The 12,152-nt window shown below is 40.0% G+C and overlaps 1 protein-coding gene across 2 annotated transcripts in view; it reads right to left on the reverse strand.

Moving 5' to 3' along the window:
* The window catches only part of LOC100651474 (neuroligin-1), a 149,968-nt gene that overhangs the window by 3,026 nt on the left and 134,790 nt on the right, over positions 1–12,152 (reverse strand). The window contains exons 10-11 of one of the 2 annotated variants that reach the window (XM_048406215.1): positions 11,598–11,762; positions 3,625–4,572 (exon numbers count right to left, since the gene is read on the reverse strand). In XM_048406215.1, the coding sequence (XP_048262172.1) occupies positions 4,528–4,572; positions 11,598–11,762 (210 nt within the window). In that variant the 3' untranslated portion in view covers positions 3,625–4,527. Of the gene's footprint in view, positions 1–3,624; positions 4,573–11,597; positions 11,763–12,152 lie in introns of those variants that run through there. The other variant, XM_048406213.1, reaches the window with a different exon arrangement.

Genomic DNA, 12,152 nt, shown 5'->3' on the forward strand with positions numbered 1-12,152 from the left:
GACCGTAACAACCACCGTACGCCTGGTTTTAAAAATATATCGTAAGTTGTATAGTTATCGTACTACGCATATCGTAGGTTGTCGTTTCAACCAATATACGTATTGCGTGATACGTGATATATCCGCGATATACGTGACGTACGTGATATACATGACGTACGTGATATACGCGATATACGTGATATACGTGATATAGGCGATATACGCGATATACGTATATTAAATCAACAATTTTTCAATCGTTAATCGTTTAAAAGCACACTCGTCGGAGAAACCTTTTAATAAAATAACGTAGATCATTTTGAAGAGGGAAATTTCAGGGAACGACTAGACGGTTTCGAGTTTGTCCAAGTACTCGTGATATCCGCTGTTGAATTTTTCGTTACTCGAAACGATATCAGCGATAGTTTGCTGTCATTTGTTTCCAGACAAACGCGATACACGAACAGTTGGCCAGCAACTAATCCTCTTACGGGTGGGTATCGCTATGTAACCCGTGACACGTTCGTTAGGCGTTCACCGATCGTATCGTGAAAATGCGAATGGGAGAAACAAAAGTGTGTCGAAAACGCCAAGAGCTTGTATAGGAGAGTATCCTTTTACGGAATTGCGTTGGTCCTTACGAGTCAGGCCCTTGCACTTTTCTACCATTGTTCCGAACAACCATTTTCAACTCGGCGTATATTCGTGGGACAGATTTTTTCTTTTTTTTTATCAAAATCCGCCACAGTTTGTTTGTTCGGGGGTCTTCTATATTTATATGTAGTGGACGCTTATAACGTATTACCGAAATCGATAAAATTAACGTTAAAGGTAATTTCCCTTTCTGCGATCAACGAGAGAGTCCCTTGATGAAAAAATGAACTAGCACGGCAGTGATTCGGGCGTAATCGGACCATTTGATTTATGTACCTGGTAACGACCCCCGGGATCTTGGTGTGTCGCCAGTTTCTATATTATATCGTATGGACATTAATTTTGTTCGCAACGCCTTTAAAACTTGCATTAGCCCAGATCCAGCCCTCAAGCTGGATTATCGTTGTCACGAGAGACGAATATTTCATAAAACCAACAACCGGCTGAACAGCTTTTCGATCTTGCGCGATAATTAAACTTTTACAAGAAACGATATACTACTTCCTGTAATTTAATACGACAGATAGAGTAGTAGTAACGCGTGAATGCAACTTGGAACGTAATAAACGTGAAATATATACCTATGCGAGCCAGAACTGATATAATAGTCCATATATATTAGCATAAAGAGGAAACTTATCAGTCTAGTTTATCTTTTATTTTTTATTTATATATATATATGTCGGGTTGGCGTTACGATTAGAGTTAGGGTTAAGGGCGTAAACGAATTCCTATTGACACTAGACGTGATCACTATGCAATAGAGGAGATATTTACTAGTGCAAACATGACCATGTTGGAATTGGACAAGTAATCGCGATAAATTGATACTCGAGAAGCTAATGACAATGATCCTAGGCTCAATAACGAATCCACGGTCAACGGGATGACGAACTCTACGCTTCTTTAGCGTCTAAGTTGTACTCAATGTTAATGCGTGGGGCAATCACTACGTATCCGAGAGTTACTTGAATCGTCGTCGAGATCGTACCGGAGAGTAACTCTCCGTCTCGACGATGCCGTCGAGGAAAACTATAATGGGTGGGTCTAAGGACATGAGATCCTCGGATTCGTCAAAGAAAGCTTTCGTTCCAAAGGTGAGGGAAATTAGCGCTATTGCTAATTGGTCGATCTCCATAACGGCGTTTTGAAAGAGATGCTGGCCGCCCTTGAAGGGAGGTTGTTGACGGGGGGCAACGCTCGTGGAGGATAGGTTTCTCCTATCTTCCCGTAGTTGCAACAAAGTCTATTTGACGGACTTCGCTTGACTAAATCTTAAGATCTATAGCGGGTCCTCACGTTAGCTAAACATACGCCACAAAGGCATGCCGACACCCGGCGATCATCTTACCCGGAGGACAAAATCTGCGTGTGGCGGGCCGCGGGATAGAAACTATTGAAGTATTTACTGCCACGTGTCGCTACGACTATTTCTTTTAAGGAGAGGTATAGAGTTACTCTGTGCCTTTGTTAGATAAAACGTTCATCCCTTTGACCGCGGCTACGTTCGGCGACTGATTGTCGCCTCGAGCCCAAGCTCATGATCATAAATCTCGAACAATCGGAGCGGCATTTGTTTAATCCAAGTTACAGAGTTGCGGTATTCCCGCGAATCCAAGGAGGAGCTCCGGCGTTCTTTCATCTCCGACATATATATATCTTTCTCTCTCTCTCTCTCACTCTCTCTACTTTACTCTTCTCTAATCTTTATACGCTAATTTTACTATGCATATTTTACACACATAACACGTATAAATATTGGCTCATTTTAATTATCCAAGTTTAAATCGTTGAGGTTGCATCTAACTTGAACTAAGAGAAACCTTCTAATATCCTATAGTCGAGCTATATCATTCGACAAATACGACCGTGATTTGCTAAATAATCGTGACAACCGTAATGTAAAGCATCGTAAAGCATTGTAAAGCCAAGTGGAGAGGATAATATTAAATATTAAATGTACATTTAATTTGTAAATATTAAAATATTAGAGTCAGTCGACACAGTTGGAATAATTTACCACGTTGTAGTACCGATATCTCCTTGGTTGTAGACTTTAATCGAAGTAAAATCTTTGGTTATTATGGTCGTAAATTCAATTTTAACAAACATAATGATAACTCACTTTCCTCGCTCGTCTTTCTCATAGTCATTTTGTTACTTTCACCAATTAGCACGCGGTATCGTGATCAAATTCTTTATCGCGTCTTATATATGGATCGTTAACAGGAGTTTGAAATTTTCACGATAAAAGGAAAGGACAAGTATATATCGCTGGAAAGCTGATCCCGTTGATAATTAAAGTTTCACGTTACAGGCATTTTCATCGAGAAATCTCCGGCTAAAATAGGCTTCGAATCTCTCATGAATCACGGCTTCTCGGTACGTGGCATCGCCACGATACAATTAGCTCGCTCTGGCTGGCGTCGTAATTCTTCCATTCTCTGTCATGATAGATCGTCAATATCATTAATATTTCGCCTTGGATATTGCGGCTCTTAATAACGTCGACTTAACGGCTTCGCTCTTTCTCGCTGTAAATCAACATCATTAATACAGCAGCCAACGCGCTGTTGGCTTTATCGTCTCACCTTCAGTCATTAGAACGACTAAATAATTTCTCTGCATCGAATAGCTCCGGTAGAATAGCCGCACGACGTGTCATACGATCGTAGGTTGTTTCCCCGTTCAAGTACGTATCGATATTTGTGATTTTCACCGCGATATCGAAATTTGTTTATTTATCGCTTCTCCGAGCATAAACAGATGAATATTACCAGATATCGATACTTTGTTTTACTTATTTCTCGAGCGAAATTGCTTTTGTACAACCGGAGTGAGTCGTTATTTCTGTAGTTTATTAACTAAAGGCAAAAGTAAGAGGGGATAACTGGTTTCAAGTTTTAACGAAAGTCCCGAAGTAAGCGACATTCGCATTTCACTTCCTATTCGTACGATATAATAAATAACAAGAACAACAATTGGCAATCCGCGATTCGGCATTTTCAAATAATTATTTTATATTAATTAAATAATTTTTCACTGGTGTCGAGTGTCGAATCATTTTCTTAGTGTTTATCGTGAATTATTTCGCGTAATATTCGTTTTCCAAGCAAAGATAACCAGTCTTAAAGCTCGCCAACTAACATCGAACCGTCCTTAAATTTGTACAATCTTTTCTAAACGTTATATTTATGTTTCTAGTAATCTTGCAAATATTTAGCGTAAGTTTCGATCGAAAGAAAAGATCGCTACTTTGAGTACAATCATGGCACAATCGTGTCGTGGCTGATGGTAAGGTTACAAATATTTCTATCGTATTATATAATCGAAGTAAGTATATCGTATTAACGTATTCGATTCAATTCAGCTATCGTAAAATGGAGGAGAACGATACCGTTGAAGGGTTGCGTATTAATCGCGTATTCGAATAATAAAATTGCAAAGTTTAGGAGAAACGTTGTTAACTCGTTTGACCTTTCTTTTCTCGATCGGTGAAAATGAATAAAAAAAGAAAAGAAAAAAAAAAAAAGAAACGGCGAGAATTTGGATGCACCGATGTGACACGACGCGACCGCAGCCAAGGATCAATTTTGTCGTACGTCATCGACAGAAGCCGACGCGACGCGTCGCGACCGTAGTCGATTTCGTGTAATTGAATCGTATCGCTTGTACGCCCGATATGCGTTAATTAACGCGGTCCGATCGAATAAGTTAATCAGCGGGTGTGCGTTGCCAATTCTTTTCATTTCCCACCGAAACGACCAACTCCCTCTTTCTACCCCTTCGCCTTTCTCCTCTGTTCCCTTCTCGCCCACTGTATTTCTTTTTCTACTTTCTCCCCCGTTGCTGCTTCCTCACTGCTCCCCTTCTTCTCTCGCTTCCGTCGTCTTACCAGCGGCTAGCAGCGCTTTGGCGAGAGGCTTTTGGCGCGACCTGTAACCAGAGCAACCCTCGGTATTTCGCATAATTAACGAAATAATCGATCGTCGTTGTATCGAACCCGTCGCATTCTTTTCATCGCCGATTCAGCGTCGCTTTGCCGTTTCGTTCCTTTTTTCTTCGTACACGCAAAGTCGTTCGTTTACTTCAGCTTCGTGGGAGAGATAGCTTTCTGTATTCGTAAAACCGATACACACGGGCATTAGAACGTAGTGAGAAATTAGTTGCGCGATCTTTCTTATCTTTCTTATCTTTGCTTCAAAGACACTCCGTTTCAATTTATCGTTTCAAAATGGCAAGGTTTGTCGAGAAAATGTCTCTCCGTGTATTATATACGCGTTGCTCGAACGAGAAACTGCTTTCGCGTACAACCTTGACACACTTGTACCGAACCGTTCCAATATCCATCCACCATCCAACATGGAGCGAAATCGAGAGCCGAGAACGTAACTAAATCCAAAGGCTTCGTCAAACTCTAAAGACAAACCATCCTTCTGTAAACTACCTTGGAAACCAGCAAACCCATCCGCAATTTCATCTCCTCGACGACAGATACGCCACAAACCCGTGCGTTTCTCCCCCTTTTACCTTAAACGGAAACAAACTTTGTTACTGCCAGCTGCCAGCTGCCGCTGAGTTTGAGCTAACGGAAGGAGAAAGGGCTAAAGGTCGCGGTACACGGGCAACTGTACGACGCCTGACGTTCCTTCTTGTCGCGAGCTTCCGGTTGGTCATTCCGTAAGTTTGGTCGCGATATTTTTCCTACGCGGACAGGTGATTTGTCCGTTAGCGATCCGTGTCTTTGTTTCTCTTAGAAACTCTTTTAGAGATCGACGCGTTGAATCGTTCGACGGAAAGAGGTACCACCGATCGAGGGAAGAGAAATATTTTCTCGTCGCTTTTCATCGAGAGATTCGAAACCGTCCAGTACCGTTTTTGTCCTTTCATTAGGATTTAAGCTGTCGCGAGCGAATCGACGCAAGCTGAGAGCGTTTCGCGGTTCTCAACCGGACTCTTCCACGCGTTTGTTGTCGCGATCAACGCGAGGAAATATTATTAAAATGTTCGTCGGACGTCGAACGAGATCCGAACGTTGGAATCTTTTTGATCGAGTTGGTCAAAGTCAGAAGTAGCTTAACGAAACGAGAATTTTAGATTGGTCCAGGTTTTTATTCGAATCGGATCGTTTCGATCGATAGATCTTGATAGATAGTATCGAAATGGGATAAAGATGGTAATGCATCCGGTGTCTCTCGTACAAAATTAAACAGACGCGAAACGCGAGAGCGTTTATCGAAAGATTAGCGAAAGAAAGTTAAAATATTTTAGCGGTCGTGTCTTTTTTTAGTTAAAAGTCGGAATCTGCGGTTTTTGGAAATAGGGAGACTTTGCCGTCACACACCGAGGAGAAGCGGTGTGGCTTCAAAGTATTTTACACAACTAATAACTAGAGAAGGGAACAACTGCATATATTAATATTCATCTTGCAACCTGTCATTCTCGACGTATCGCTTCGAATCGCCATAATTATAGAATATTTTATATTACGATATTTTCATCCTGATAGGGCTCGATGCTTATTCGTAATCATGTTACAAGCTTTGCCAACGAAAGACTATGAATTTATCTCGTATTTTCAAAAATATTTCATTAGTACTAAAAATTCAATTATTTTGTCCGAGAGAGAGAGAGAGAGTGAATCATTTTCATCTGATACTCGATTCTGTACATGTCGTTTAAAGCTTTGCTCAATTTTTCCGAAAATCAGGTCGAAAAAAACTGTCGAGCACCGTTGTTACTTCACCGCTCGTCTATCTAATTCAGACAGAAGATTCATCGATCTCGTTGCTTCGTTGCCTCTACGAATCACTGGAGCGTCTTTAACGATCGCGAAATGTCCATGGAATATCTGGGAAAACTGTGATTACCGGAACGTCGTAAAAGCATCACGTCGCTCGTAATACCGAGATTGTGCGGAATTAAATTAAATAAATCAATATGCGGCTGTGTTACCGTTAGGTAATCTAGATTGCAGGTAAACAGCGACGGTAAATATCGAGACTGGTGGCGCGACGTGCGAATTCCACGTGACGTTTGCGAATGTGCATCGACATATTTCCATATTATTTGGATATGGAACGAGAGGAGTACGAGAGGAGTACGGGAGGAGTACGGGAGGAGTACGAGAGGAGTACGGGAGTAGAACGGGAGGAGTACGGGAGGAGTACGGGAGGAATCGGTTACGCGTAATGGTAAAACGGATCACGAAACTATAACTATAGTAGTATCGATCGAACGAGGATCGCGCATCCGCGAGTTGGAAACTTGGATGGATTTCAATTTCCACTCGTACCATTGTAAAATTCGTGTGACTGGAATAAAACAGAAGCGATGTTTGGCGATAAAGGCGACGGTCGCAGTTAACGGCTGACGATTTTCGTGAAAACGTTGTAAACAAACGGGAGAATGTACGAGGTGAATCGTGGTAAATATAAAAGAGGTAAATTTGCTTTATTTTACGAAAGAATAGACGCGGTTGTAGATGGAAACGCGAAAGCAGATGGAAAAAGTGGAACCACGCGAGAACACCGATGGATTCGGCATCGAATTTTACAATGTAGACGAACGGGTCATCGTCGTGCCAGAAGAAACGTGACAGTCCGCAGCAAGCGAAATCGTGGTATATTCGTCGAGTCGAAATCGCATTTCGGGCTGATCAATTTCGCGATCGGAGGATCAACGTTGACAGAACGGAGACGTAACCTGTGCATAAAGCGAAATCGTATTTCGATATTGACCGTGGGACCGCGACACTGGCTACGTGCCGAGCCTCCGAGTCGAAGCATTTACGAGCAAAGTGTGAAAAATATTAACAGGTTCGCCGTTACGGAATCGCCGGTCAACGGAAACGGATTTTTCCTTCGAGTTATGGGACGTGGCGATAAGCGACAGCGTACTTTCATCACCGTCCAACCGTGGTGCTGAACTGTTGGTACTATCGAAAATAAAACGATCCGTGTAACGATAAAACTAAGTAAAAAGGAGAATTATCGTTAGCGCGTTATTGTCTGTCGTTAAGAATAATTGTTTCAGTGCCGTCGAGGGAATAAAGGTTTTACCACTGTGTCGATTGCTAAGCGCATCGGAAATATTTCCTTATTGATCGTTGCGGTTCTTTGAATTTTCTGCCGAATGATCTTGCCTTAACGACGATAGACGTGGAAGATCGTCGCACCGGTTAGCAACGGTGTCCGCTAACAACGAACTTCGACTTGGATTTTCAAGATTCACCATGGCCGATCCCCCATACAGCGGACGATATACATATTTAAGAAAGAGTTTTGAGAGTTTCCGCTTTGAATTTGAATCGCGATGGCTACACTTTACTTTCGAGCAAATTACGTTTCATCGCGTTTGCCAGTTGCCAATTGTAATACTCGCTAGCAAGTAAACCATTTCGAACGTATGTATTTCTTTATTTATATTTGTTATTTTATGTTGACAAAATTATCGTTGTCGCGTTTCCTCGTTTGGTTTGTTCGAAATCAAGCCGAGTCCGGCAAAATCGTTTTCTTCGCCTTTTTAAGTAGCAGCCCCTTTCAAACTTTCCAACCCGTCTGGCAAAGGTAAGTCAGTCGGAATCTGCTGAAATTTCTAGAATTTTTAAAGAAACGTATCGCTCGCGCTCCTTAATTTATACTGCCATTTTGTTCAAGGCCGTTTATTCACGCACGTTATTTAGACTCTTAGCTCGTTTGCCTTTTCGATTGCATTTTTCTCGAGTATACGTAATAACAACCGTCGAGTACTCACCTAAATACTTACCGTACAGATGTATTCCCTTTCGTTATTTTTACTCTAGTCTGGCTTTTTCTCTCGGCTATCCGAATTATAAGAAGAATTAACATTTAAACTTAAAGTTGTTTCGCGTTCTGTACGTTTAGTTTTTCTTCGAGTCACAGTCTTTTCGCGCAAATATAAATATACGTATAACGCTTTCCCTGGGCTTTATCGATTCTTTATTTTATTAATGTCAAATGTCTTATTTGGATAGCTAGTAAGGAATTTGGTCTGGATTCCGAAATTGTGGTGGTTTTATTTGCACGAAATAAAATATAATTTTCTTGCACATTTCACGAGTAATCAGCAATACCGAGAGTCCGATAGGTTGGTCGTATATCTTACGAAAAATGTATCGAAAATGATGCGAGCATCGAGAATCATAATTTTGAAATAACGTAAAACATGGATGTCGTTGTTTTGTCTACTAATTATCGACGTTCCATTACACGTATTTAGCCGAACCGGCGATCTCGAAAAGCTTTTGCTCCATCCGCAGTTATTAACACGGTATTGTTCCCATGTTAGTCAGTTTCCATGCTTTAACCATTTCCACGCAATTTAACGATCGAACGAAAGCTTTCTACTCTACAGGTTGTCAATTGTGCTGAAATCATTTTGCCTCAGATAAATAAAATAATAATATCTTGTTTATGTAATTGACGATCTCTTCCCCGAACATATCATCGATTTGAGCAAATTTCGGCAAAATGAAGGTAAATGTAATATATAATTGCAGAATATTCGTAACGTGCGTAAACATTTGGTAATTACATTGAAAAATTTGCGAAGACAGGAATGGAAATTGTTCCAATTGTTTAGAAATAATCGTCAGTTGTTTACACAGTTGTTAATCTGGTCGATGGCGGTGAAAAATCGTGTATTACGATGTTCGAACGACAGTTTTTATCCAGCTGGCATCGGTCGCTCCGCATCGCATCGGGTCGATCAATTGTTATTGGCATCGTCGATTTTTAGTCGCGCTAATCGTTCGAAATAAACGACGAGGACAGCATCGGTCATAATGCGCTGGCAATATCTGGCCACAGTCGCGTCACGAAGAATACGTGCCAGCTGGTGAGCGCGACATACCGATGGCTACGTGTCCAGCAACCCCAACGTTCGAAACGAACGCCGCGCCACGCCGACTTGAATATTTCACGAACGCCAGGGATTATCGCGACCGCCGACTTCTCGACTTTCCAATCGTTTAGCGATTTTACGACGGTTTTTCGTTTCTTTTCGTTTTTAGGTCTGGCCGGTTGCTTGGCCTTTGCTAAGAGTCGAATGGTTGCTTTCAATTTTGATGAGTTTCCATTGGATCGGTAAAAAACGTTTCTTCTATTCCAAGACCGCGTCAGGAGAAAATATAACGTTACGATAAAGTAATAATCGAAGTTTAGCAGAATTTAAAGGTACATCTTTCGTCAAAGTTCTTTCATCCTAACGAATTTTTCCCGTCGATGAGAAAGGACAAATATAATCGAGTAGATTGGAAAGCCTCCACTCTCTTTAAACGTATCGTATATCGTATATCGTATATCGTATATCGTATATAGTATATCGTATAATGTAGCAACCAATATTTTTAAGCAATAGCAACCAAGATTTACGATACGATATAGAAACATGTTCTTCAAGATATTTTATATATCTTTTAAAATAAATATCGTTCTCTTTGTCTGGAATCTGTCTGGAACAAATTAGTTTAGAATCTGGCTATGAATCGAAAAGTTTGACGAGTTTGCAACAGCATTGGGATCCGCCGTCACGAAAGATTTTTTCTTTCCTAATTTTTAACAGAAATCGATCGTTAGCATTTTTACTTTCGGCCATTTAGAACGATCCAATTGTGCAACATATTTATTTAATTGTTTTAGAGAATCTATTTTCTCTCTATACGTGGTGAAATTCAATTGAATAGAAAATAACAAGAAAAAAGGAAAGAATAGATATTCTTAGGAAAAACGACGAAATGGGTTAATGTCCGTAGTAGTAATGAAAAAGTGGGTAGTTTAGTTTTAATTATTGCAATTATTGGGTCGAAGGTAATTGATTTAACGATGGCTATATCGGGGCTATCGATGCTTCATTTTCGTTTAAAGGAGGAGAGGGACATCTATGACATTCAACGAAGCGATTGGTGATATTCGAGTTTACTATTGTAGTTTCGTTACGATTCGATTAAATTGAAAGCAAATAGCACGCGCAAACTGAAATTGTTTTATTTATGAAGACTTTGGGTATATATGTATTTCGGAACTGAAACTAGTTCATCCGATAGACTTCCATACAAGAACATATTTTTATATTTTTGTAGGTTTGTCGGAATATTGATAGAACCAATAAACATATTTTGCGAACGTATTAAGCTATAAAATAGGAGTTGGTTTCGAATGCTGATTTCGATATAACAGTCACGCGTGAAACATTGATTTTCTAACATCGAAAGTTAATGTATAGGATACGTACGGTAAAAAGTTCGCTATACGGAAGAAACCATATTTTAAATAAAATAGTCTGTTTTTATGGTAAGAGAATATTCTACGCTAAAAATAAATTGGGAATGTGATAGAACGAGAAATACTATATCGTACCGTATCGTATCGTATCGTACACGTATTGTATCGAGACGCGAAAAAAATAAAAGAAAGATTTGGGATAAATTTTACGCGTCACTTCCATCAACATCTGTAGCGTATAAATCTATACTTGCGTTTAAACCTAGCAAGATCCTATGTTTTAAATCGTAATAAATGTGTAATTATACGGAAATTATTTTCGTAAACTTTTCCAAGTTGTAGATAAAATAATTAAAATTCACGAATAAACAAGGAGCGGGGGGGGGGGGCGGATAGAACAGAAGAATAGAATAAGAAGATAGAACAGAAATGACATGGAAATCTGTCTGTGTATTTAATTACGAGGTTGATTTCTGAACACTTTTCAATATGATATTAATGGATAATATATACATATATACACGCATGTATAAAAACAAGTTGAACCGATCGATATATGTATAAAATTTCGTTGCGTTTCTCTAAATATGCGAAATGTACTAAGAAGTTTTGATCGACGCGTTTTAGAACATTGTGCGTATATTTAAATAAGAGGGCGCAATTAGAAGGAACGCAACATTTACCGAATTTTCCTTGTAAATATGTAAATGTACTTACGTCGTCGACTTCCCAGCCTTGTGTCTGCCAAAAGTAGCAACTGACGAAGGCCGCTGCGACTACCGCTAAAGGTCCAGCACCTCCTAGCTCGATCGCCTCGCTTCCGAATACCGCCAGTAACCCACCTCCTAATAACATCAGTACTCTCATAGGCACCATGAAAGGCTGAAACATGCCCAACGAGCAGATCGATTAGGACGGCCTTCGAAGATAATCGTTTCGACGTTGTCTAACTTAATCAGAATTCATTTCTAAAGTTTCCGTACTAGCAAATTCGATGCTCGCAAAAAAAATCTACAGAAAGTATCGGAATAAATGTAACCGTGTATACCGTATACTCTATGTTGTAAGTACTTTTTACTCGACCGATAGATTTTTGCCTGATTTATATTGTTCCTTTTGTTCGGGAATTATTTTGCTCCAGTAAGATTATTCAGAGATTCATAGGTACGTACAGAACGAAACGGCCATTGTTTCGGAGACTTCTAAGAAATTTATCATGTAAATTTTCATCGAATAAACGAACTTTCAAGTTAATTACTTCTACGTAACTAA

The sequence above is a fragment of the Bombus terrestris genome, chromosome 1 (genome assembly GCF_910591885.1).
Source record: "Bombus terrestris chromosome 1, iyBomTerr1.2, whole genome shotgun sequence".
Taxonomy (NCBI): domain Eukaryota; kingdom Metazoa; phylum Arthropoda; class Insecta; order Hymenoptera; family Apidae; genus Bombus; species Bombus terrestris.